The following is a 26,101-nucleotide window of genomic DNA, read 5'->3' on the forward strand; positions in this document are numbered from 1 at the left end:
GGAGGTCAGATGATGTCTTGGGGTCCCCATGTACTCTTCCTGCTACCAATTCAACCCACCTCATTCTGCGACTCCCCCTGAGTCTACACCTGGTCTCACCCCAGAGAGCCCGTTAGCACCCAGGGGACAAACGTCCCCCCCCTCCCCCATTCTTCACTGCTGTCAGCTTCATCCCTCACAGTGCAGCAGAATTGGTGGTTCTACCGGATCTTTGGTGGAGTGTCTGTCGAATGACTCACTGATGAACCTGGAGGTGACCTCCGTTAGTGAGGTGCTTTGGGCAAAGCTGACCCAAAGAAGCTCAGAGAGGGCTAGAAATAATTTGTCCAGTGCACAGCAGAGGTCAACACGGAATGAGAATATAGGGTCATCTAGGACCAGAATCATCCATGTCAACAGCCGTCTGGTTTCATTACGTCCAGATGGAGAAAGAGCCGGGGTTGGGGCGAGCAAGAGTCCCAGGCTGGCTCTGTGCTGCTTGGCCCCCCTAACCTGAGCAGGTGCTTGCTTAGCTATTGCAGAAATGAAGGATACATGGGGGCAGGCAGGGTTGCGGGGGGATTCCCGGAGTGGGGAGGGGTCTTAGTATCCTCCTGGGCAATGCCCAGGGTTGCACAGTGCCAGCAGCCCTGGCAACGCTAGTGCCTGCCCCTCTACCCATCCTTGAGCTCCGCCGAGATGAGTAGCCGAGGCCCTGTCCGTGCCCCAAATGTCTTGGTACCCCTATTTCACAGTTGGCAAAGCCGAGGTCGGGCAGGGGCCCCGCTGGGTGACCCAGCCTCTGGGAGCTGGGCGGGCCTCACAGCCCGGAGAGTCCCGGGACTACAGGGGCCCCGGGCAGGGGGCGGTGCCGTCCCAGGTCAGCCCCGCCCCCGTGTCCGGACGCACACCTGGCGGCAGTCCCAGCCAGGTGTCTGGCCTGGAGGCCGGGCCGAGAGAGCAGGCCCAACTGGTCCCAAGGGCCCAGACCCTGCCAGCCCGCACCGCGGTCCCGCCCCACTCCCACCCCGGGTCGAACGGGCGCGGTGCATGTGACCCAGGGCCCGGCTCCCGGGAGTTTCGCGCTGACGCCGCGTCACCCCACTCGGGGCCGGGCGTCCATTGGCTGCGCCCCGGCCCGTGGGGGCGGGGTTTGTCTGGCTCCGCGCCCCAACTCCCCTGGGTCTCCGGCCGCTGCCCTGCCCCGGGTGAGGAGCCAGCACCGCCTCTCCGGCTGCCCAAACCCTGAGAAAATCAGGGACGACAGCGCTGTGCGGCCGTGGGCAAGTCGCTTTACCTCCCAGTGCCTCAGTGTCCTCATCTGTAGAATGGGAATTACAGCCCCGTCCTCCTGGGATTGTTGGGAGGAAAACATGGGTTAACACTGGTAAGCGTTCAAAGATTGTTGCCAGTGCAGACACAGCCTGCCAGCATCACTGTCGGCCAGGCTGGGACCCCTGCCCCTCCTAGACACACCAGGACGGGGGGGTGGGGGGGGGTGGAGGTGGGGGCATCACCACATCACCACGGCTGTGCCCCTCCGTGCCCTGGTACACTCCTTCCTTGTGTGAGTTCCGATCACTCCAGCCAAGAGAGGTCTGGGGGGCTTGTTTGGGAGTCTCAAGCTATTTAGGGGGAGGAGCCACCAAGAGCTTTCCCTGAGAACTGCGGAGCCCCATCCTGTCTTTCCTCACTCTCACCTTGAGAATTGCCCTTGGCAATGTAAGGCTGTGAAGCAGAGTTTTGTCTTTTAGGTTGCAAAGGCATAAAGCGCCCCCCACCCCAACTATCACCCATGGCAGGGGCTTCAATTTCAATTGGCATTTCTAGCCTGGGCTGCAGGTCTCCTGTTGACCCTGCCTTACCCTCTTTCTCCTAACTCAGCCAGTTATGGCATGCGTATTCATTGACTCATGCTCTTTACATATCTGGTAAGTTCATTTGAAGAACGGTGAGGCAGGTATGTTGTGATGATGACTCCAACACACCCTACCTGCCTCTGCAGAGTGACGCAGGAAGGGCTGTTCTCATTTCACAATCCAACAGCCGAGACTCAGAAAAGTGGAAGGGCTCCAGGTCACTAAGCAAGCAGGTGAAAAGCCAGGCCAGCATCCCGACTCTGGAAAAAGGTGTTTGTTTTTAATGTTATTTATTTTTGAAAAAGAGAGAGAGAGAGACAGAGACAGAGACAGAGCATGAGTGGGGGAGGGGCAGAGAGAGGGAGACACAGAATCCCAAGCAGGCTCCAGGCTCTAAGCTGTCAGCACAGAGCCCCACGCGGGGTTCGAACTCATGAATCAAATCGCGAGATCATGACCTGAGCCGAAGTCAGATGCTTAACTGACTGAGCCACCCAGGTGCCCCCCCCCCCTTTTTAATGTTTATTTATTTTTGAGAGAGAGAGAGAGAGAGAGCAGGGGGCAGAGAGAGAAGGAGACACAGAATCTGAAGCAGGGTCCAGGCTCTGAGCTGTCAGTGCCCTATGTAGGGCTCTAACTTACTAACCGTGAGATCACTCACGACCGACACCCGTAAGATCATGACCTGAACCACCCAGGCGCCCCTGGAAAATGTGGCCTTTATAGGCTTCACTCAGTACCCGCTCTTCTCCCCACTCCTCTCCCTGGGAAGGACTGTTAGAATTTTCAGGTTAGTCACCAGATTCCCAAGGTCTCCTGGGTGCTTTGGCTCCTGCTTGGGGTGGTAAGGGACTGGGTAGGGGGGCAAGATGAAAGATGCTTGGGGAGAACACAGATCCCTCTATGCTCCCCAGCAGAAGTTCATCTAGATCCTTGGGCGGATGCCAGAGCAGGGCCATTTGGGGGGAAGATGCGGTTTGGAGACCCCCATGGCTTCTGGCCACTCTTGTTCTGGGTAATTTTCCACAGCAGCCACTTCTGGGAGGGAAACAAAGAGAGCTGCATGTACAGGCTGAGCCCTTGGGACTTGGGCCTCCAAGTCTCTCCTGGCCAAGGCACCCCCCTTCTAAAGTGCACCACTAATTTTACTCCCTCAGAAGATGTGGCCAGACAAGCTATATCTGGAGCCTGAGCAAGACAGTATTTGGGCTGGCATGACTCACTGAGGTCAGGGGCTAGGAGAGACTGGGGGTCCAGACCTCTGATGGGTCTTCTTGGCTACTCTCCACTTGCATACTTCCAGGGACAGGCAGCTCACTGCCTTTCCAGTTTCCAATACTCAAATGTTCTACTTTATCTCAATCCGTCTCCATGGGTCCCTCCCCTGCCACCTAGCTCTGTCCCCGGTCCACAGGGCCCAGGGTTTGGCCTCCAGCCATTTTCCTAGTTAAACTGCCTCCTCTGACCCAGACCCAGCCTGTCATGATCCAGGGCAACCTGGCTCGAGTCTAAAGCACAATCCACCTCTTCCTTGTGTCCCCATTCTGGCTGCCGCCAGTGCTAAGCACCGAGTTTGGAGTCAGATAGCCCTGAAGCCCTGTTGTTGTCCCTGGGTAACTGTGTGCTCGGGCAGTTAGAACTCTGGGTCTTCCTGTGTTCCTGGTTACTGAGGCCAGCTCACCTCCAGGGGCTGTACTGGGTCCACTGGCTCCCAAATCCCTGCCTGTACTGTCACCACAGCTGGATCTGGGAGGAAACCTGATTAAATCAGGAAGGGAAATTGTCTTTTCCAGGCTCCCTTTGGGCTATCCTCTTATCAGGAGACCAATCTGATCTAAGGAAACTGGGGGGGTGGGGGTTGCAGGCTGATCTCACAGGCCCAGCCCCCTGCCCCCCCCCCCCCCCCCCCCCCGCCATGTAATCACTAACATCCCAACCAGCCTATGGAGAAGCAGCACCAAGCTCCAGTTCCAGCTGATGAAACTAAAGCACAGAGTTGGCAGGAGAGCTCACAGCAGGTCTTTACAGCTCGCTCTATCTTGGACAGATCTGTCTTGTTCTAAAGAGCCAAATCTAGGAAGTGAGACTTGTCCAGACCCCACAGCTCACCAGCCCCAAGTCCAGAGACCTTTGGGACAGGCCCTGTCCTGGAGTTTCCACCCAGACCCCTTGCTTGGTGTTGGAGAAACTGAGGCCCAGGGAGGGCCCATTGCCTGCCCGAGCGTCCCTGCAGCAGTGGGCCAGAGGCTGGATAAAATGAATGACTGGAGGGCACACTGATGGAGGGGCCGGTTGGAGGTAGGTTTTCGAGGCTGACCCGGTAGCCTGGTCCCGGCTCTCTCCAGGTAGGGTGGGGCCGGCTACCCTAGAGGGCGGGGCCTCCCGACAGGGCCCCGCCTCCGCCCCGCCCTCCCTGCGGAGCCACAGCGGGGGAACCCAGTTTCCGAGGAACTTTTCGCCGGCGCCCGGCCGCCACCGGGGCCAGGACAGGACGCGAACGCGCGCGGCGGCGGCAGCGGGTCGGGGCCGGCGGACGCGACACTCGCTGCGAAAGTCCGTACGCGGCGGCGGGCCCGGCGGGCCGCCCGGAGGAGGCAACCGCGCCATGGACGAGCCGCCCTTCAGCGAAGCGGCCTTGGAGCAGGCGCTGGCCGAGCCGTGCGAGCTGGACGCGGCGCTGCTGACCGACATCGAAGGTACGTCAGGGGCCGCTTGGGCTCCGCGGGAGCCGGGAGCTCAGGCGGCGACCGGCCTTTGTCTCCCCGGCCGGCGCGGGCGCTGGCTCTGTACTGCTTGCGCGGGGCTTCCCCGCGTCTCTGGGCCGCGCGCTGTGGGCCTCCTTGTCCAGACCGCTCTGAGCCTCCCTGTGCCCGCCCTGGCGTGTCGGGCCACGCCTCGCCGGGTCTCTTGGAGGCTCAGGGCCGGGCACGTGCGCCTCTGAGCGTCCCGGGCCCCGCGCCGCGCAGCCGGTGAGTCCTCAGCCCAGTGTCGGCCGAGGCGGGAGCTTGAGACCTGGGCGTCGCCGAGGCCCCGCCCCTGCTCCAGCCTTGACGTCAGCTCAGGGTTACTCGCGGTCATTCCCTCCGGCCTGAGAGTTCAGCTCGGCTCAGAGCTCACGCGCATGCGCGCGGCGCTTCCTCCGGTCTCTCCTCCCTCTCCCCTCCACCCCGCCCCCGTCCGGTGCCCCTGGTCCAAGACGGGCATCGCTTCTGCAAAAATTTATTCAACATTTACTGAATGCCAGGCCGTTTCCTAGGCATTGTGCGGAGGGGGGATTCACAGACCGGCCTGGGATCCTCCTTTTCTTGGGAGCACGTAAATCCACCAGAAAAACCGCAAACGGATATTTAGTTGCAAGTTGGGGTGGAGCAGGGGTGGGGTGAGACCTCATTGAGCAGACTTTTGAGCTGAGACTGAGAGTCAGCCCCGGGCCCTCCCGGAAAGGATGTTTTCCCAGCCGAGGGCGTGGCAAGGGCGAAGGCCCCGAGTTTGAGGAGTTAAGAGGAATGCACTGGAGGTGAGGTTGGGACCGTTGATAAAAAGAGGATCCCCTGTGGGCTGGAGAGCGGACTAGGACTGAGGTTTACTCACATCTTTGAAAGCATCATTGTTTGCTTGACAGAGGAGGGGTTTGGGGACAGTGCGGCAGGTCCCATCTGGGAGGCTGTGGCCCCACTTTGTAGATAGGGCAAACCGCAGTCCCCAGCAGACTGCCCTCCGTGGTCGCTTCGCAGTTTCAGCAACACCGGCTAAAGTGCGCTGGGTCGATGGGGAACCTGAGGCCAAGAGCACAGGACTCAAACCTCCCACAACCTAGACAGACATGTCCATGGAGCCCGTGGCACCTGGGGTTACCAAAACAGGCACATCGAAGTCACCCACTCCTGTCTTACCGCAGCCTTGCATGGTAGCTCAGCTGGCTGTCAGCCTGGGGCCTTATCAGCTCCCCTTCCCCACGGGCCAGGCCAGGGGAGGGTCTGGGAGGAGAGACCCTGATTGTGGGGCTTTTCCAAAGCAGGACTTGAATCTGGACACTACTCACTTACTTTGACGTCCTGCCCAAGCTGTCTCAACCTCTGTGCCTCAGTTTCCCACCCTGGATACAAATGCTTCCCTTCCTAGGGGAGTTGGGAGAATGGAATCAGGGCAGGTGTATCCAGAGCACAGATCTGGCATAGACCTTTCTTATTGACTCATAGAAGCGTTAGGTCCTGAGGCCCAAAGGCCAGGCCCTCCCAGCCATTGGGGGCTGGGGGCAATTCGGCATCAGCTCTAGTCTGTGAGAGAAGGGGAAAACACTGGGGCCTCGTGCTGGTTGGGGCTTGACGTTTGCCTGCCACAGTAGATTTCTCAGCTTTTATCCAAACTTTCTGTCCCCCCCCTGCCACCCGCCCCCGCAAAGAGGATCTCTTTGCATTATAGAAAAATTAGAAAGTGCAGGTGAGCAAAAATAAAAAAAAAACAACCCAAATCTTCCTTAAACCCATCACGCAGAGAGAAGCTGTGTTAATTATGTGGGGGATTATTTTCTGTGTATGTCCGTATATATATATTTGTTTTTGAATGGCTCTACACTTGTGATCTACTTTTGGAAAACATCATTGAGGTACAATTTACCTGTCGTAAGATTTACCCATTTTAAGTGTACAATAAGTTTGTACATTGACCAAGTTGTGTTGACCATCACCAGTTAGTTGTGGCACATTTTCATCCCCTCTGTCTACAACTGCTCCCTGGTCCACACCCAGCCTTCCACACCCAGCCCAGGCAACCGCTAACGTCTACTTTTATAGAGAATAGGGTCCATTAGCTCACAGCAGGTTGTAACTTGCTTTGTTCCTGTATCTACAGCCAGGCAGCAGTCAAGTTCCTTGGTTTATCTACTGGGTCCCTCATTGATGGACATCCAGGTTGTTCTGTTCTTATAAACTGTACTGCAGGGGACACCCCAGGCCGGTCTTTGCTTGGATGGATCCTTCTTTAGTTCTATAGGCGGAGGTTCTGGGAGGGGAATTTATAGTCAGAGACCAGGCCTACTTGGGAGGCTGTTATCCTGGCCTTGGAGAGAGGCAGATTCAGGGTCTAGAGAGATGTGACTTGGGTGTGGGAAAGGTACGGTCTCCAGGTCCCCTGAGATGACAGAAGGTTGAGAGGTAGGCCAGGCAGGCCTCGAGTGCCTGAAAGTGTAGATGGACTGAATCTTGGAGGCAGTGGGGAGTCCTGGGGGGGATTGGAGCAAGGCGTTGCCATGCCTGGGTTATATGTCGGAAGCTTCCTCTGGCCGCTGGAGTGGGGGAATCACAACACTAACTGAACACTTACTGTATCCCGGCACCTAGCTGACCATTGGGTCCCCCTGACAACCCTAAGTGGGGTAGACTTCAGATCTTCATCCTACAGATGAGTGAGTGCCTTGAGGCACACAGAGAGGTTAAGTGACTTGCCTGAGGTCACATAGCCAGAACCTGGCAGAACCGGGATTCAAACTCAGGCTGTGGACTCCAGAGGCCACGCTCTTAACTGCTGTGCTCCTAAGAGTGGGGGTGGGGGTGGGAAGCAATAGAACCGGGAGCCCTGGAGGCTGCTCCATGTGGGGCTATGCTGGGGGCCTGGGGGTAGATCAAAGAAGGGTCAGAGGCCACGCTGCCACCTCCCTCTCCCAGCCCAGAGCAGCCTTGAGTCATGAGACGAGGACTGTCAGCAGGCAAGGGGCCAAAGGCCTTGAGCTCCACCCAGCCCTGATGCCCGGCTTTGCCAAACCCTCTGTCCTATGACGGGTTTGGGGGCGGAGCTGGCAGCATGAGCCCTTAGTTCTGTGGGTGAAGGCATTGCCTGGGCCCGGTACACCCCAACCTCCGGCGAGCTCCGTCTCCTCCCAGGGCCTCCTGTTCTGGCTCTGTGCTTTGGGGGTCCTTGTGGCAGTGGGTGGAGGCAACGGGAGAGCAGTCCTGTGCCATGTTTGGGATTGGTGTTAAGCCCCCGGCAGGTTTCACTTCTCTGATTAATTTCTCAGATCTTGTCCATGCTTTTAAATGCCGGAGAGGCAAGTGGCCGTGAGATTCCGGCAGGGGCCGGGCTGAGTAGTCACCCTGGGGGCGCTGGTTTATTTGAAGCCTTTGGTGGCACAGTTCATTCTCCCCTCTGCCCGGGTATCCCCACCTTCACTCTTTTTCATACCCCGGCAGTCCTCCCAGACAGGGTGGCCTTCCTGGATCTCACCCGTCCCCGCCCCAGCTCAGCACTGGCAGTGTTTTCTGGCGCTCTCCCGGCCCTGGGGTCCGTCAAGGTACCTGAATAAACCACAGGAGGGCCTGCCTTCTAGGTCTCAGCCCAGGCCTGTCTGGCTGTTTTCTGGCTCCAGGGCAGTCCTGGTGGAGAGAACACACCTTGGGGGCCATTCTGCCACCCCCCTCCCCACCTCTCCCCATGTTATCTCACGCCCAGTTCTTCCCCCAGTCCCACCAAGAGGAAATACAGTGCAAGACTGCTTACTGTTCAGCTCCCAGCTCCGGGCATACAACTCCTCAGTCCCCAAACAGCGATGGCTCCCCAGTGCCCCCAAGATAAGGTTCCTTTGTCCCAGCATGGTGTTCCTGACCTATAGGGCTTACCAGACCTGTCTCTTCGGGGGGATGGACAGAGGCATGCTGGGAGTAGGTTGAGGTGTCTGGGGGTTACCTCCTGTCCAATGTTCACTTCGCTGTGGACGCAAATATCCTGAGTGACCTGGTCAACCCCAGGCAGGGGTCACCGCCAGGCGGAGGACTGGGATCTGGACTTTGTCTGAACAACAGGTGCAGCTCAGTTGGGAATGGCAGCACTGGCCAGAGGAAGTATCTCTGGCCTTGTCTCTTGCCAGCCATCGGCCCCGTGGATGTGCCCTTTGATCCCCAGACCCGACCGGGATGGCATTCGTGTGACACCTATGTCCCATGTGGCTACACAGAGGGGGTTGTGTGAGGGGAGGCAGGAGAGCCTTAGAGACAGATTTGGGGCTCCCACAGGGGGGGATCTTCAAAAAAATTTTTTTTAATGTTTATTTTTTTGAGAGAGGGAGAAGGAGAGAGAGAGAGAGACATGCACGAGCAAGGGAGGCACAGAGAAAGAGGTAGAAAGAGAATCCCAAGCAGGCTCCGTCCTGTAAGCGCAGAGCCCGACACAGGGCTTGAACTCATGAACCATGAGATCATGCATGACCTGAGCTGAACCCAAGTCAGAAGCTTAACCGACTGAGCCACCCAGGCGCCCCTGAAGGGGCGGGGTGGTCTTTGAGGCTGGCTCCAGGTGTGTGATTCCCATGCTGAGTTTGGGAGGTGGCACAGGGAGAGTTTGTGGCCTGGAAAGGCCCACCCCCACCTGGAACCCTGCTCAAGCTCACCCCCTCCCCCCGAGTGACGCTCCAGCTCTCTCCCAGCAAGCCTGTCCCTCCCAGTCACATGCCAGGCCTACCCCTCCTAGGGCTCTGGGGTTCCCACCAGATCGCAGGGGTCTCAAATTCAACCCCTGCTGTGTGACCATGAACAAGTGGCTTAACCTATCTGGCCTTCAGATTTTCCTCAGTGTACTAAGAATGATGATAGAAGCATCTTCTTGTGGGTGCCTGGGTGGCTCAGACTCTTGATTTCAGCTCAGGTCATGATTCCAGGGGCCGTAGGATCGAGCCCCATGTCCGGCTCCTCACTGTGCACGGAGCCTGCTTGAGATTCTTTCTTTCTTCCTTTGCCCCTGTACCCTTCTCACGTGATCTCTCTGTCTAAACAAACAAACAAACAAACAAACAAACAAACGAAAACCTTTTCTTGGAGTTGTGGGCAATCAGCCCATTAGGGCTCAGCCCATTTAGAGCTCAGCCTCTAAATGAACTCATTTAGATCAAGGGCTTATGTAGCACAGGACACATAGTAGGCCCTCAACCAATTTTCATCCTTTAGAGCACTTAACCAGGACCCGGCACCTAATATGTTTAGCTTATTATCCAAGGATCCTATGTTGGAAGTTTCTATGGGCTGTGGTTCCAAGTTCTGAGCACCCACCATTTTTGATTCTGGCTCTCTGCTTGGGAGACAAGGTGGGGCTGGGTAAAGTGGGGAGCCTCTCACCTCTCCCCCTGCCCGATCCCCAGGGGAGCAACACCCAGTCCTCAGCTACCATTAAAGATAAAGAGACTAGGGGCGCCTGGGTGGCTCAGTCAGTTAAATGTCTGACTCTTGATTTTGGCTCGGGTCGTGATCTCACGGCTTGTGAAAACGAGCCCTATGTCAGGCTCTGTGCTGACAGCCCTGAGCCTGCTTGGGATTCTCTCTCTCTCTCTCTCTCTCTCTCTCTCTCTCTCTGTCTGTCTCAAAACTAAATAAACATTAAACAAAACAGCAGCACGTGGCCTTCGAACCAATACATCCTCTTCAGGTTGAAAACAGGCTGCAGGGAGACAACCCAAAAGGGGGAAATAGATGTACAGCACTACACAGGGGACAGCTGCTCAGCGGTAGGGGACTGCCCCCAAACTGCCACTGTCTCGGGCCCTGGGTTGGTTTTCAGCTGCCAAAATGACGAGTAGGTGCCCCAAGCCTTCACCTATGACAAGATGTCTGAAGTGGTGCTTCCTCGCACCTGGTATAGTGGCCATCTTCCGGGTCACGTTCAGGGTTGTTTGGTGTGTGCAGTTGGGAACTAGCGTGTGGAGTGACACAGAGGAGGGAAGAACCTGAGAAGGCGGCATCAGATCGCGTTTTGAAAGAGGAGCAGTAGTTTGCTAGGTAGACAAAGGCTACCGGGAAGGGCATTCCTGGCAGAGGGAACAGCCTGGGCGAATGCATGGTAGCCCTGAAGAGCTTGGCGTGTTCGGAAAGCAGACGGGGAAAGTGAGGCAGGGAGAGAGCCCTGTGGCCGGAGACCGGCAGCGGGACGGTGGCTGGCTGGCTGTACAAACCTCTGATTCTCGTCCCCTCTGTGCTCAGCCCTGTGCTGAGTGATGCCAGGGTTCGGGCCCTCCCAGGCAGGGCCCGGCCACTAATGGTGGTCAGGAAGGCCTCCGGGAGGGGGCAGTGCCAGAGCTGAGCCTTACTGAGCTTTGTGCTGCCTCCTCTTCTGTTCTTGCACACCACACACACCTCCTGACCGGATACAAGTGCTGCCAGCAGGTTGGGGCAGAGCCAGGCTGGAGCGAGGGCCCTCTCCTGTCTCTGGCAGGCTGGAGCTGACCAGTGTGGTCTCTGGGGTTGGGGGACCTGTGTTCTGAGTCCCGGATTCTCTCCTTGGCAGAGGCAGCCACTTGGACACACGGCCTCTCTCTGAGCCTTAGTTTCCTGGTCCGTCTCGAGGGCCCGTGCCCAGGTATGCTGGGGCTGCAGCCATGGGCCCATCCTCTTCCAGGAAGAGCCAGCACACATCTGCACCCCCAGGCAGCCCCGCGTGCACAAAGGACAGTCTGTCCCCGTTGCATCCATGACCAGCCGAGGTCGTGCAAACCTGCTGACCTGAATCCTCAGGAGGACCAAGGAGGCACTGGTAGGAGCAGCAGGGATGAATGGCAGGCAGAGTGTAGCCCTGGCTTCCCAGAATGTCCGGCGAGGGTCCCATCCCTGCCTCGTGCCCTTCGAGCAGGCAGAGGTGGAATGCTGCGGGCGTCCTATAAGCCCTGTCCCATGTCCTCTCCCGTGACGGTGCGGCTTTATATCCTTCACTGTTCCTCGGAGTTGTGCAACTTTGTGATCTGCATTGCACGGGACAGTTTGCAAATCCTTTTCCTGCCCATTTCCTGGAGAATTGGTGTCCTTGGCTCAGGCAACGGACAGCCTGGAATCTCAGCTTCCTGGCTGCCTCCCTGAACTCTGTCCCCTCTTTGCTCCCTTTGCTCTGGCGACACTGGCCTCCTTGCTGTCTCAGCATCATCACCCCAAGCTTGTGTCTACCTCAGGGCCTTTGTACTTGCTGTTCCTTCTGCTCAGGACATTCTTCCTCCCTCCTGGCCTCTTTCATTCAGGCCTCTACTCAGATGTTACCTCCTCAGAGCGGCTTGCTGATCACATGTGTAGCGGCCCCTCGCACTGTCTTTATGTGGCCTCTGTTTCTTCATGGTGCCCATCACCATCTGTACCCACAATTCCTCCATGTATTTGCAGACTGTCGGTCACTGGAACATAAGTTCCACGAGGGAAGGCCTTTATGCTTTGTCCCTGTACCCTCAGTCCTGGCAAAGGCCTGACACACAGTAGACACTTAAGAAAAGGCAGTAGATATCGTCAGAGAGACGACTCTGGGCTTCACAGACCAGGCCATGTGAGGGAGGTGGCGAGCTCCCTATCTTAAGAGGCTTGCGCACAGAGCTTGTTTGGGGTTCAAGGCCTCATGAAGGTTGGATGGGCTGGAGGCTTCTGTGATGATCAGATCTGGGCTCCTGCCAGTTGGTGGTATTGGGTCCTCCCAAGATTTCCGTCATGGCCTCACAGAATAAACAGGCCAGAGAATAAAAGGCTGCCCCACATCTGCCTTCCAAAGGAGGTTTCAAGGTAGAACCAGGGAGGGAGAGGGGCTCAGGTTTCCTGTTGGGCCCTGCTACAATCAGGGCAGGACTGGAGAAAGGAGAGGAAAAGGGAGGAATCCAGGCTTGGGGAGGAGGTGAGGAAGGTGAAAGATTGGAGGGGGTGCGAGATGGGCCCACTGAGGCTCAGAGTCTATGCCTCCTTTTCTTCCTTGTGTTCAAGGACATGGACCTTTGGGCCTTCTGAGTCTCTCTTTATGCCGGAAGCCTAGTGTTCAGCTCACTGGAGAAGGGCCCACCACTTGGGAGCCATGGCCAGCTTTTTGGGGCCTGCTGTCTTGGGCACTTCTCTTGCCTCGCCCTAGTCCCAGCCCGATTTACTCTGCGTAAAACAATCTTCATTAAATGGTCACGGAGCTCTGACTTGAATGTTGCAAGTAATGGGCAACTCACTACCTGCCTTAACAGTTCTAGACCATTTTATTTGCTGCAGAGGGACTAACGTTTATTGAGATCTTGCTGAATGCTGGGTGTTTCATACACTTGCTTTCTTGTTATTTTTTTTTCATTTTTTTTAGTGAACCTACAATGTTATATTAATTTCAGGTGTACCATATAGTGATTCAACAATTCTATACATTACTCGGTGCTCATCATGATAAGTGTGCTCTTAATCCCTGCCACGTCCCTCATCCATCCCCACCCCCACCCTCCTCCCCTCTGGTAACCACCAGTTAGTTCTCTATAGTTAAGAGTCTCTTTTTTGCTTTGTCCTTTTTCTCTTTGGTTTTTTTAAATTCCACATATGAGTGAAAGCGTATGGTATTTGTTTTTCTCAGGCTGACTTCTTTCATTTAGCATCACACTCTCCAGCTCCATCCATGTCGTTGCAAATGGCAGTAGTTCGTTCTTTTTGATGGCCGAGTAATATTCCATTGTATATATTCATTTTTCTTTCAGCTGTTGATGGGCACTTGGGCTGCCTCCATAATTTGGCTTTTGTAAATACTGCTGCAGTAAATACGCTTGCTCTTCTAGAACCCCACCCCTGTCACCTCTGGAGACAAGGGGTGGAGGCTCAGAGAAGGGGAGTGACCTGCCTGGGATTACATGGCAGGTGAGGCACAGAGGGAAGGCCCGCCCCGTTGGCCATGTGGGGAAGAGGTGGGCTGTAGGGCTTGCTCTCAAATTTACCCCCCACCCCTTAGCACCCAGCTTCTGCAGGAATTGGCGGGCACATTCAGCTCCAGGGGAGAGTGAGATGGGGGGCTGCTCAGGCCGCGAGTTCGGGGAAAGGCTGGCCCCTCATATGCCACCAGATGCCTTGTGACACGCAGGCCCTCTTTCCCGCTGCATCTTCGTTTAGACCGCGTCCTCTGCCCCATGGCCAGCGCCCCCTCTCAGGAGCCTTTCCTGACTCCTGCTACCCTCAGGGGGGCATTGGGTGACCATTCTCCCTCCTACCTCCTCAGGATGGAATGGGGGCAGAGCACAAAGATGTGGGAAATGGAAAACAAAAAGGCATGAAACTGTGGAGAAGGGAAGAGAAGGATGAGACAGGAAGTGGGTGTCCCAGGCCTGACACCCTCAGGGCTGGCCCTGGCCCTGGCCCTAGCCCTGGCCCTGGCCCTGCCCTGAAAAGTTTCAGGCCGGTATTTACTTGTCGGTCCTGCCACATTCTGGGCTCAAAAACTGGGGAACGTGGTAAGGAAGAACAGAGCCGTGAGGGTCTGCTTTTGAAACTTGTGCGTGGAATTCAGGCCTTGGTGTCTAACCTGTCTTCAGTCTTTCCAGCAGCAATGCTTTGGATGAGGTCACAGTCTTTCCAGCAGCAATGCTTTGTTTTGTTTTTTGGGGGGGGGGTGGTGAGAGAGGGTGTGAACACCCATAAGCTGAGGAGAGAGGGAGGTGGAGGTGCTAGAGAATTTCCTTATCCTTGGCACCCCCTCCAAAGCCGTGGAAAGATCTAGAAAGATCAGGAAGTAGATGTGTGTAAGGGAGATGAGGCTGAGTTTCCTTGTTTATAGGCTGGTGGAGAGGGAGAGAGATTGGGGGCAGGAGGGACTCCAGGCCTGAACACGCTGCCCACTCTGCCATGCCTGCCTGCCTGCCTGCCCAGGATTCAGCCACCCTCCAAGGCCGCAGGAGACAGAGACAGAGGAGGGGCAAGCCCCTGTGCTACAGTTGAAGGCTGGGGCAGGACTTGCTGGTGGTCTGTTTGGCCACAAAAGCCCAAACTGGCAACCTGGGCAGCTTGCCAGGCTCTGTTCATCTGTATGTGTGTTGAACTTTGACCTTACTCAGAAGGGGAGGCAGTCCTAGGTACCTGGTCAAAAGACCCCCAGAGCCTGTCACCCATGCCTTCTTTACCTTCTGTCCCAGGGATTAGGTTGCCTCTGGGCCTCCCAGGACCCTGCAGTGAATAAGTGAGTCAGGCTATACCTGGCGATTGCCGGGGGTGGGGGGGGTGGGGGGGTGGGGGGGGTGGGGGGGGTGAGACCTTGGGGGCCAGGGCAGACTTTGCTGACCTCCTTCCCTCCACCCCAAACCCAGATTTCTCTGCAAAAGGACATCTGTGCAGACAGACAGAGGCCTCAGGTTCCAGTATTACCTGAATGAGTAGTTTGGGATAAGGGTCTTCCTTCCTCACTCTGGGCCTCAGTTTCCCGGCTGCGGCCAGTTATTAGTCATCCATGTGCTGGGGGATGGCCCAGGAAGGGAAGGTCCCCGCACCTAAGACCAGGCGGCCCTTGGCCTTACGTCAGCGCTTCTTGGTACTGAGCGCAGCACCCATTTTCTCCTTCACTTTTCTCATTAGAGGCCCAAGGAGATGTGATCATCCCATTGTCTAGAGAAGCAAACTGAGGCCTAGGGGTGGGGAGCCGCCCAGAGTGTCAGCGATTTCCAAAGAGTGTTGGGGCATCCCTTCCGGGGGCCTCCCGGTCCCGAGCCCACTCCGCGGCGCTTCGCGGATGTGGTCGGAGCTGGGGGCTTAAAGGGGCCGGTGACCGCCAGTAACCCCGGCGGGTGTCGGCGCCGAACGGGTTAAGGGCCCGCGCCCGCGAGTAACCCCGGCCCCATTCAGTGCCGCGGGGTGAAACCCGAGCCCTAGCCGCCGTCGGGGGTGGGGCGGGGGCAGGGGCGGGGCCCTAGTGAGGCAGTGGCGCGGTCGCTGATTGGCCGCGCGCGCTCACCCCATGCCCGGCCCGCGGCCCCGGGGGGGGCGGAGCCGGCGGGGGCGGGGCGAGGCGGGGGGGCGGGGCGCTCGGCGGGCTTTAAAGCGCGGCGGAGCCCTGACAGGTGGTCTGCGGTGCGCGGAGACCGGCAGGCCAGCCGCCGGGGCGCCCCGAAGGGGCGGCGGGCGCGGGCCGCGGAGCCATGGATTGCACGTTCGAAGGTATTTTTTGGAGGACCCCCCCACCCCTTTATCACAGAGCCTCCACCTCTGCTGCGGGGTCACCACCCCCGGTTCCCTCAGAGGGGGGCGTGTGTATGCAGTGGCTGTGGAGCTCCCAATAGGAAGAGCCAGTTCCTGAGGGGGCGGAGTGCCAGTTCCCGGCTCTCACTGGAGTTGGTGGGCCACCCCCACCCCCACCCCCCCGTTACTTACCCCCACCCAGGCGTTTGGAGTGAGAGGGTGGCTTTCCCAAGTCCTCCAGGGAGGAGTCCTGCTGTCCCATCTCCCAGCGCCCCCCCACCCCGCTCCCGTGAGTCGAATCTGGGATCCCAGACCTGGATTCAGTTTTTCTTCAGGGCCTCGGTTTCACCATCTGTCAGAGGGGCTCATGAGGGCTGGGGTGAGGGCTGGAGAGCCCCGCAAGTGAAAGTGCTGTATGCGTTTCCCACCTGCATCAACACCCCTCCCCCCCGCTCCCCCCCCCCCCCCGCGGACCCATGGGGTGTTTCCATTGGAGGACCCAGGGAGACTGAGCCCGGCACCCCCGTCTCATGCTGCTGCAGCCCATGAGGAGGTCCCCTCCCTGCCTGGGCACCTGTCAGTAGGAAGGAGGCAGGCAACAGTGCGTCCCACGGGGGGCCAGCTTCCTGTCCCCCAAAACCTTGCGGCAGCCCTGCCGTGAAGGCCTTCATCTTTTCTTGTACAGACGAGGAAACTGAGGCCCGGTGAGAGGAGGCTGTTGGCCCAGGCCAACAGTGGCGAGCAGGGCCGGGAGCTCAGGCTGGGGGCCTCGGGGGCCTGCGGGGCTCCCAGGGCTGTGCTCGTGGGTCCTGCGGAGCACTTTAACCCAGTGGGTGGCTGCCCCTGCTGGGTTAGAGGGCCCCGGGCCGGCACAGCCAGGCAGCTAGTCTCCCGCCAGCTGGGGGAGAGGCTGGGGCGAGTGGCGGGGAGTGTGTCCCAGTCTGGACGAGGAGGAAGGAGCCAGGACAGACAGCGCTCGCTTTTATAGAGGGGAGACTGAATGGCCTGGTCTCGAGGCTGCCTGGCTGCAGGGTCGGTCTGGGCTTGCGCCCAGAACACGCAGGGACACGCTGGTTGGCACACACGTGGCCAGCGGCTGGCTCAGCCCCAAGCTTCGGTCTGTTCCACAGAGGAATGGGTTGGTGATGGCAGCCCTGACGTCCGCAGTGCTGGGCCTAAACCCCAATTCTGCCTCAGCGTAGGTGTGGGGCGAGTGAATGGGCCTCGTGGGACCGGGTCCCTGCAGGGCTCTGACCTTGTCCGGTTGTGGCAAGGACTGTTGGATACATACGAAGCACCAGGCATTGCTTCAGGTGTCACAGGTGCCCAAGCAATGGCTGTGTGTCTGGGGGCACGGGCTTATGTGGGTGGCTTTCTATTTCTGCATCATTGCTCCACACGTACAGCTGTGTGGACAAGAGGCAGGGAATGTATGACGCCCTGTACAGGGGCCAGCCCCTGCCCTGCTGTCACTCACACAGCCTCTTCTCCTTTCTCCAGACATGCTTCAGCTCATCAACAACCAAGACAGCGACTTCCCGGGCCTGTTCGACCCACCCTATGCTGGGGGTGGGGCAGGGGGCACAGACCCTGCCAGTCCTGATGCCAGCTCCCCGGGCAGCTTGTCTCCATCTCCTGCCACCATGAGCTCCCCACTCGAAGGCTTCCTGGGGGGACCCAAGGCGACACCTCCACCCTTGTCCCCTCCCCAGCCTGCACCCACCTCATTGAAGATGTACCCGTCTGTGCCTGCCTTCTCCCCTGGGCCTGGTATCAAGGAGGAGCCATTGCCGCTGACTATCCTGCAGCCCCCAACCCCGCAGCCCCTGCCGGGGTCCCTCTTGCCCCAGAGCTTTCCGGCCCCAGCCCCACCGCAGTTCAGCTCTGCCCCTGTGTTGGGCTATCCCAGCCCCACTGGAGGCTTCTCCACAGGTAAGGGGAGGGGGGGGGGGCATGGGGGGCGGGGACAGCAGGAGCACAGAGAGGAAGGTCTGCTGCGGTCTCGGGAGAGGAATTGGCAGACTTTAGACATTGGGCCTCTGCTCTAGTGCCTCAGACACCCCGGTACTAGCAGTCCTTGTGTTCTTGTTATTGTGGGGTGAAGCATTGCCTCCCACTCTGCCGGGGTGTCCACATCCACGCTGTCCTTCCAAAGACAAATGCCTTCCAGGAAAGCCTGTGCATCTGCATTCGAGCTCTAGGCATGGGTTGTCCCCATAGGAAATAGGCCCCGGGGAGTCATGACTCATCCAAGGCCATAGGGTGATAGGGCCCTGAAAGGTAGGTTGAAAGTGGGTTAGGGCAGCCTGTGCCCGCAGCCCCAGCCTTTATCTCTGCAGGGACCCCTCCAGGGAACACCCCGCAGCCGCTGCCTGGCCTGCCACTGGCTTCCCTGCCAGGGGTCCCGCCCGTCTCCTTGTACACCCAGGTTCAGAATGCGGCCCCCCAGCAGCTGTTGACAGCCACGGCCACCCCCACAGCAGCCCCAGGAACAACCACCGTGACCTCGCAGATCCAGCAGGTCCCGGTGAGGAGGGCTGGCCGGGTGTCAGGGAGGTGGCAGCCCCTGGTTCAGACTCCCAGCTCTTGGCTGAGGCGTCCCCCTCTCCCAGGTCCTGCTGCAGCCCCACTTCATCAAGGCGGACTCTCTGCTTCTGACGACCATGAAAACAGACGTGGCGGCCACCGTGAAGACGGCGGGTATCAGCTCCCTGGCCCCTGGCACGGCTGTACAGACAGGGCCCTTGCAGGTCGGTGGCATGGGTGGGGCGGGAGGTCAAGGGGTCTGCGCATGTGCATGCCCGGCTGGTAACCCGTACCGGCCCTTTAGACCCTGGTGAGCGGAGGAACCATCCTGGCCACAGTGCCGCTGGTAGTGGACGCCGAGAAGCTGCCCATCAACCGGCTGGCAGCCGGCGGCAAGGCCCCGGGCTCGGCCCAGAGCCGTGGCGAGAAGCGCACAGCCCACAACGCGATTGAGAAACGCTACCGCTCCTCCATCAACGACAAAATCGTCGAGCTCAAGGACCTGGTGGTGGGCACTGAGGCGAAGGTACGGGCAGCAGTTTTCAGAGGCGCTCTCTGGGGTGACCCTGGGGAAGGAGGTGACCGGAAGAAAAAAGGAGGATTGAGACTGAGCCTGGGCCGTGGGCTTTAGCCTCCCTGGACCTGGCCAGGACCAGTGATTCAGCTGCACTTCATGGAGGGAGGCTCCCCTGTGTGCCGGGGGCTAATTTAGGTACTGGGGATGCAGCAGCGAACAGACAGACAAAAAACCCTGCTCTCTAGGAACAGACGTTCTAGGGGGGACGGGGGGTGACAAGAAACAGGATAAATAAGTAAGCGTTAGAGCACGCCATATGGGGGTAGGTGCTGTGGAGGAAAATAAAGCAGGAAGAGGGATGGTGAGAGTTGCACATCTAAACCACCTCACAAAGGTGACATTACATAAGCAAAGACCTGAAAGAAGTGAGGGAGTGAGGCACGAAAACGGTAATAATAATAGCAGTTAGCCAGACACTGTTGTATGCATTTTACGTATTAATCTTGACGCCCATCCGGGGAGTTAGGTTCTCCTGGGGGAAGAGCATTCCGTGCAGAAGACATAGCAAATGCAAAGGGCCTGAGGCAGCGGTGTTGTAAAGCAGCGTCACCCACCTCGCTTAGGTGCCTACTTGCCAGGCCTGACCGGCTCCCTGTGCTGTCTCTCTCCTACCACCTGCAGCTGAATAAGTCTGCTGTCTTGCGCAAGGCCATCGATTATATCCGCTTCCTGCAACAGAGCAACCAGAAGCTCAAGCAGGAGAACCTGAGTCTCCGCACGGCTGCCCACAAAAGCAGTGAGTCCTGGCCTCACCCTTCCCTTGGCTCTGCCCACCTCCCCCGCCCCTGCCTGCCCCTTAAGCTCTAACCCTATAAGGGCCCTCAGCCCCTCCTTTGGCCCCAACTTGACCTTCAAGAGCTGGGCAACCTCCTAGTTGCCCTCTCCACAGGGCCCTAAGCTGACTTGGAGTGGGTATCCTAGCCTTCACCCCCAGCCCTGCTCCTTTCTGGCCCACAGAATCTCTGAAGGACCTGGTATCAGCCTGTGGCAGTGGAGGAAACACAGACGTGCCCATGGAGGGCATGAAGCCCGAGGTGGTGGACACGCTGAGCCCGCCACCCTCCGACGCCGGCTCGCCCTCTCAGAGCAGCCCCTTGTCCCTTGGCGGCAGGAGTAGTGGCAGTGGTGGCAGTGGCAGTGACTCAGAGCCCGACAGCCCAGTCTTTGAGGACAGCCAGGTAGGGTCCTGCCGTTCCCTCCCCCCCCTCCCCCCCCCGCCTGTCTCCCCGTGATAACATCTGAGCCCTAAGACTAGGTCAGGAAGAGGCCCCTAACATATCCCACCTCCCATTTTATAGACAGGAAAACCGAGGCCTGTAGTCATGTGAGGTCCCACAGTGAGTGTGGGTGGAGTGCTGAGCCCTTCTTCCTTGTTCCGTCCTCTCTGGGCCACTCCCGCTCTGCCCTCCCTGACCTGCCCACCACCCCCCAGGTGAAGCCGGGGCAGCTGCTGTCCCCTCACGGCCGGGGCATGCTGGACCGTTCCCGCCTGGCCTTGTGCACACTCGTCTTCCTCTGTCTCTCCTGTAACCCCTTGGCCTCCCTGCTGGCCAGCCGGGGTCTCCCCACCCCCTCGGATGCCAGCAGCACCTACTACCGTCCCGGGCGCAGCGTGCTGGGCACTGAGGGCAGAGGTAGGACAGTCCAGCGTGGGTATCTTTGGGTGAGAGGTGGGAAGGGATCCTCGGGGGGACCCGAGGCCCGTGGAGCTGGGGCTCTGGATTTCCGGGGAGCTGTGTCCCCCATCCTTCTGTCTGCCCCCAGATGGCCCTGGCTGGGCCCCCTGGCTGCTGCCCCCACTGGTCTGGCTGACCAATGGGTTGCTGGTGCTGGTCTTCTTGGCGCTCCTCTTTGTCTACGGCGAGCCGGTCACACGGCCCCACTCAGGCCCCGCCGTGCACTTCTGGAGGCATCGCAAGCAGGCTGACCTGGATCTGGCCCGGGTAAGGGGTCAGATCCTGGAGGTGGGGTTGGGGGGACTGGCCGGGGCCGGGACTTGGGCAGCCCCCGGGAAAGTGCTGGGTGCCCCTCCCCGTCCCTTCCCTGTCATGGTGAATCGGGCCCTGTCTTCCCCACTCCTGTCTAGCCTTCAGACTCCCATTGAGTGGGGGACACTAGGGTCATGGTGCACAGCCCAAGGTGGAAGGATCTTCAGAGCAGGAGGGGTATCGCGTGCTCAGATTCCCTGACACCCCTTTCCTTACCTGGCAAACCCTCATCCCCAGGGGGACTTTGCCCAGGCCGCCCAGCAGCTGTGGCTGGCCCTGCGGGCGCTGGGCCGGCCACTGCCCACCTCCCACCTGGACCTGGCCTGTAGCCTGCTCTGGAACCTCATCCGCCACCTGCTGCAACGGCTGTGGGTGGGCCGTTGGCTGGCAGGCCGGGCAGGGGGCCTGCAGAGGGACTGCGCCCTGCAGGCGGATGCCCGCACCAGCGCCCGAGACGCAGCGCTCGCCTACCACAAGCTGCACCAGCTGCACACCGTGGGTATGAAGGGTGGGGAGCCGGGCCTGAGGGGCTCCTGCCGCCCCTGCCCCACACCCCTGCCTCACGTCCTGCCCATTTTTCAGGGAAGTACACGGGCGGGCACCTGGCTGCCATCAACCTGGCACTGAGTGCCCTGAACCTGGCGGAATGCGCGGGGGATGCCGTATCCCTGGCCACACTGGCTGAGATCTATGTGGCCGTCGCGCTGAGGGTCAAGACCAGTCTCCCGAGGGCCTTGCATTTTCTGACAGTGAGTGGGTGGCGGGCTGGTGGGGACAGGGCTGGGGGCGTGTCCCTGCAGCTCTGACCAGGGGCTGCACTGGAGGAGGCAGCTGGTCGCGGGTGGGCTCCCGGGCCTAGCTCGGGTCTCGGGCCAAGGTCTGGTTTTGAGTCCCTGTCTGGGTCCAGTGTGACAGCCCAGCTCCCCTCCCCTACAGCGCTTCTTCCTGAGTAGTGCCCGCCAGGCCTGCCTGGCCCAGAGTGGCTCGGTGCCTCTTGCCATGCAGTGGCTGTGCCACCCTGTGGGCCACCGTTTCTTCGTGGATGGGGACTGGGCCGTGTGCAGTGCCCCGAGGGAGAGTCTGTACAGCTTGGCCGGCAACCCAGGTGCTCTCTCACTCCTGTGCCCATCCCCTGTCCTCCCACCTCTTCCTTTGTCCCCCGTGCCCATGACGCCCCCCGTCTGTCATTGCTGTGGAGGCTGCAGGAACGGGAAGACTGGCTCTGTCTCAGTGGGGGCTCCTCAGAAGCAAAAAGGGAGACAGAGATTTGGGGGCAGGTGGTTGATTTGGGAGGTGATCCCAAGCAAGACCATTCATTGTGCAGCAAGGAGATCAGATGGAAGGGGACAGGCTGACAGAGGCACGTTATTAAGTAGACTACACTGGCCAAGGTGGGTCATCCTATCCAGGGACAGGGGTGGGAGCATTTATCTGTCCCACCTGCATGACCAGGAAAGAGCACTTGGTGGGGAGAGGTGGACGTGGGGGCCCTTCCTCCCGCCCCGCTCACCCACTCCTCCCTGCAGTGGACCCCTTGGCCCAGGTGACTCAGCTCTTCCGCGAACACCTCTTGGAGCGAGCACTGAATTGCGTGGCTCAGCCCAGTCCCGGCCCTGGATCAGCTGATGGGGACAGGTGAGGGGCCCTCCGCTCCCCTGCAGGCAGGCGCCCTCCACGGTGAAGTCTGGGAGTGGCTACGACCAGGGCCCTGTGTGGGTGGCCAGAGCCGGGCTGCTGTCCAGCCGCTGGGTGGCCCCAGGCGCATCTCAGTTCCTCCCCGGGTCCGCTTCCGGCCCGGCTTGGCCGGAAGAGATGGCCGCACGGTACAGCTAGCACATCGGGCCGCGCTCTGGCGGGAGGTGAGGAGGGCTGGGGCCTGTCCAGGCCCCCTGCCACCTGCGCTGACTGCCAGTCCTGTCTTCTGATGCAGGGAATTCTCAGACGCCCTTGGGTACCTGCAGCTGCTGAACAGCTGTTCGGATGCCGCGGGGGCCCCAGCCTGCAGCTTCTCCATCAGCTCCAGCATGGCCACTGCCACCGGTGAGCCCCCAGGCCCCTGCCCTGTGACTCCCAGCTCAGCTTCGGGTACAGTGTGGCTGAGTTGCGGGGAGCCTCCCCACCCACACCCCTGCTCCCTACAGGCACAGACCCCGTGGCCAAGTGGTGGGCCTCACTGACGGCCGTGGTGACCCACTGGCTGCGGCGCGACGAGGAGGCGGCCGAGCGGCTGTACCCGCTGGTGGAACACCTGCCCCGCGCCCTGCAGGAGTCCGAGTGAGTCCCGGCTGGAATCTCCCGGCGCCCCCCGCCCCCCCCAGCACAGCGCTGTTCCCCCCAGCCTCTGTTCCGTGCCGTTGGGGTCACCGCCTTTTCTTCCCCCGTGAAGCCACAACCAGGGCAGTGGGGAGCTTAGTGAGGGCCTGGGCCCGGTCTGACCATCAGTCCTCTGCCCTGGCCCCAACAGGAGACCCCTGCCCAGGGCGGCTCTGCACTCCTTCAAGGCTGCCCGGGCCGTCCTGGGCCGCAGGAAGGCAGAGTCTGGTCCGGCCAGCCTGGCCATCTGTGAGAAGGCCAGCGGGTACCTGCAGGACAGCCTGGCCACCACACCAGCTGGCGGCTCCATTGACAAGGTGAGGGTTGGTGCCGGGGGCCTCGCAGGTCTGGGGGGCGGTCGCCGCCTTTCCACTCCCCGGACGTACTTCCTTGGGTTGCAGAAGACTGTGGGGTTAGCCTGACAGTACAGGGCTTGAGGCCCGGCTCGCCTTGCTTTTCTGGCTGAGGCTTGGGTCCGGGGGAAAGTGGCCACCCCTCCGCCCCCGCCCTCAGTTTCCCCACCCCCAGGAGGAGGGGTAGGGTGAGTGGTCTGGCAGAGCCCTCTTTGGAGGCTGCCCCTGTGGCAGGCGGCAGGTGTGGGGGCCTGGAGAGGCGGGCGGCCCCGCGGTGCATTGCTGTTGCATTGCACGTGAGTGAGGCGGGTGCAGTGCCTCGGCAGTGCAGCCCGGAGCCGGCCCCTGGCACCGCGGGCCCCCACCCTTCCCCTCCGAGAGCCGGAGCCCCCCCTGACCCCTGCCCTGCCCACCACCCCCAGGCCATGCAGCTGCTCCTGTGTGACTTGCTCCTTGTGGCACGAACTAGCCTGTGGCGGCGGCAGCAGCCGCCCGCGCCCACCCAGGCCTCGCAGGGCCCCGGCCCTGGGGCCCAGGCCTCCGCCCTCGAACTGCGTGGCTTCCAGCGGGACCTGAGCGGCCTGAGGCGCCTGGCGCAGAGCTTCCGGCCTGCCATGCGGAGGGTGAGTGCCCACGGGGCCACGAAGCAGCAGGTGCGGGGAGAGCCGGGGCCTGGCCTGAACCCCGACTCCCCCGGCCTCCTCGTGCCCAGGTGTTCCTGCACGAGGCCACGGCCCGGCTAATGGCAGGGGCCAGCCCCACGCGGACACACCAGCTCCTGGACCGCAGTCTGAGGAGGAGGACAGGCCCCTGCGGCAAAGGTGAGAGGGGCACCGCCCTGGTAGGGGGCGGGTCCTGGCCCCGCCTCCCCTCCCCTCCCCTCCCCGCCCAGGGGTGTGATGGATGCGGAGGGAGACTGGGTAAGAGAGGCAGAGACCAAGGGACTTAGTGGTGCTTGCCTGATGGCGATGTCCTACCTGTCAAATGCACCGGGGGCCACCGTCCTCCGTGGGATGGGCGACTGTGCACGCCTCTCTGAGTCAGTGGCACGGGACAGGCCCTGGGGAGGGGTCTGAGGCTCCGCTCGGTGCGCCTCGAGGCGCGCGGGGAGGGCGGCCTGTGGGGCGCGGACAGGCCCCGAGATCCCACCCGGCACGGCCCTGCCCCTGACGCGCGTGCGGTGTGCGCAGGCGCGGCGGCGGAGCTGGAACCGCGGCCCACGTGGAGGGAGCACGCCGAGGCCTTGTTACTGGCCTCCTGCTACCTGCCCCCCGGCTTCCTGTCGGCTCCAGGGCAGCGCGTGGGCATGCTGGCCGAGGCGGCGCGCACGCTCGAGAAGCTCGGCGATCGCCGCCTGCTGCACGACTGCCAGCAAATGCTCATGCGCCTGGGCGGCGGGACCACCGTCACCTCCAGCTAGACCCCTCGCCGGCGGCCCCAGCGCCCCGGTATCCTTCGGCCTGTGTGCCGGGACGGAGCCTCGACGGCCAAAGGCAGCGACAGAGACGGTCCACCCACGGACGGCACTGTCTCCTGGGGGGAGGGGGGGATGGAGATGGGAGGCACTCAGGTGCTTTTGCTGCCTCTTGACCTGGGAGGCCGGAGGGGGCGCGACCCCACCACCCCTACTGCGCCCCAACCGAAGAGGGAAGAGCGGCGGCCAGCATGGTGCTGACCTCTGGTGGCCGATCGGGGGATTGCAGGGGCCTGGCCGGCCGATGTCACCTCCTGGCTCTGTTCGGCACCCGGTGGCTTTTCCCCCTTCTGTCTCAGAGAGGGGTACATTTCACTGAGCTGAGGGGGGCCGACTTGGCTTTCCCAGCCAGCAAGGGGGCCCTACTCCAAGGCGCCTCTCTCCCTTCTGGAGAGACTTGTACATAGTGTAGATCGGGCGCACCAGCCTCCTGGCCTCTGAGGCTCAAGTGTTACTTTGCCTTTTGCAAACTTTATTTTCATAGGTGAGAAGTTTTGTACAGAGAATAAAAAATGAAATTATTTATAACCCGGGTTTTGTTCTTTGGGGGCGGAAGGTGTGCGCTTTTGCTGATAGAAGAGCCAGAGGGGGTCCTTTGGGTCTCCCCTCCCCACCCGCTTCCTGCCCTAGACCCAGGCAAAGGTTTCCCACCCTTATCCGCCATTAGGGACTAAAGTTTCCCCTTCGATGTGGGAGGCCTGTGGGTATGACCTCTAGGCGACCTGGATCCCTCCAATTTGTGAGCCACACGTTTGGACTGTATCAACCCTTAATCCTTAAGAGCTGCTCTGGTTTCAGCTGCCCCTTCCCACCTCCTTACTTCTACCCCTATCAGCTCTCGGGTGACATGAGAGGACGCCATGTCCTTAAGGACCTACTGTGATAGGAACTACAGACTGGTATCCCTGTTTGGGGTGTGCGTCTCCCCTCCCCCACCCGTCCCCATTTCTCTGTCTCTTGCACTTGGGGGAGTTTTGCACCCCTATGGCAACCCAAGAGCCCGAGGCCGCCTGGAGTGTGGGTGCGTGGGCGGGTGCCCTCCCAGCAGAACGGGTCAGATCCTTGACTGTCATCCATTTGTGCCCCACTGAGCCTTCCTCTCCGTCCCCACCCCCCGCCTAAAGCCTGGCCCCC

General features: G+C 60.1%; 1 protein-coding gene across 4 annotated transcripts; it reads left to right on the forward strand.

The window, feature by feature from the left end:
- The first annotated feature begins 3,833 nt into the window (after positions 1-3,833).
- Positions 3,834-26,065, forward strand: SREBF1 (sterol regulatory element binding transcription factor 1). 4 transcript variants are annotated; one of them, XM_042967244.1, is made up of 19 exons: positions 3,834-4,534; positions 17,237-17,668; positions 18,088-18,263; positions 18,349-18,486; positions 18,567-18,788; positions 19,461-19,575; positions 19,797-20,017; positions 20,272-20,473; positions 20,604-20,782; positions 21,065-21,326; positions 21,410-21,576; positions 21,764-21,932; positions 22,354-22,462; positions 22,758-22,867; positions 22,969-23,101; positions 23,292-23,457; positions 23,916-24,116; positions 24,206-24,314; positions 24,684-24,999. In XM_042967244.1, the coding sequence occupies exons 1-19, from the start codon at positions 4,444-4,446 to the stop codon at positions 24,911-24,913; spliced, it is 3,432 nt and encodes a 1,143-aa protein (XP_042823178.1). In that variant the 5' UTR covers positions 3,834-4,443; the 3' UTR covers positions 24,914-24,999. The 4 variants fall into 4 exon arrangements, with proteins under 4 accessions (XP_042823178.1, XP_042823180.1, XP_042823177.1 ...); XM_042967243.1 differs by having other exon boundaries at positions 3,835-4,534; positions 18,076-18,263; XM_042967245.1 differs by lacking the exon at positions 3,834-4,534 and adding an exon at positions 15,617-15,715 and having other exon boundaries at positions 18,076-18,263.
- Positions 26,066-26,101: the final 36 nt, after the last annotated feature.

This window comes from Panthera tigris, chromosome E1 (genome assembly GCF_018350195.1).
Source record: "Panthera tigris isolate Pti1 chromosome E1, P.tigris_Pti1_mat1.1, whole genome shotgun sequence".
NCBI classification, from domain to species: Eukaryota; Metazoa; Chordata; class Mammalia; order Carnivora; family Felidae; genus Panthera; species Panthera tigris.

Coding starts and splice junctions, on each gene's coding strand:
- SREBF1 (XM_042967246.1), top strand. CDS start 4,444: ATGGACGAGCCGCCCTTCAGCGAAGCGGCCTTGGAGCAGGCGCTGGCC. Junction 21,577..21,763: donor GGGCCTTGCATTTTCTGACA/GTGAGTGGGTGG, acceptor CCTCCCCTACAG/CGCTTCTTCCTGAGTAGTGC. Junction 23,458..23,915: donor CTGGCGGCTCCATTGACAAG/GTGAGGGTTGGT, acceptor CACCACCCCCAG/GCCATGCAGCTGCTCCTGTG.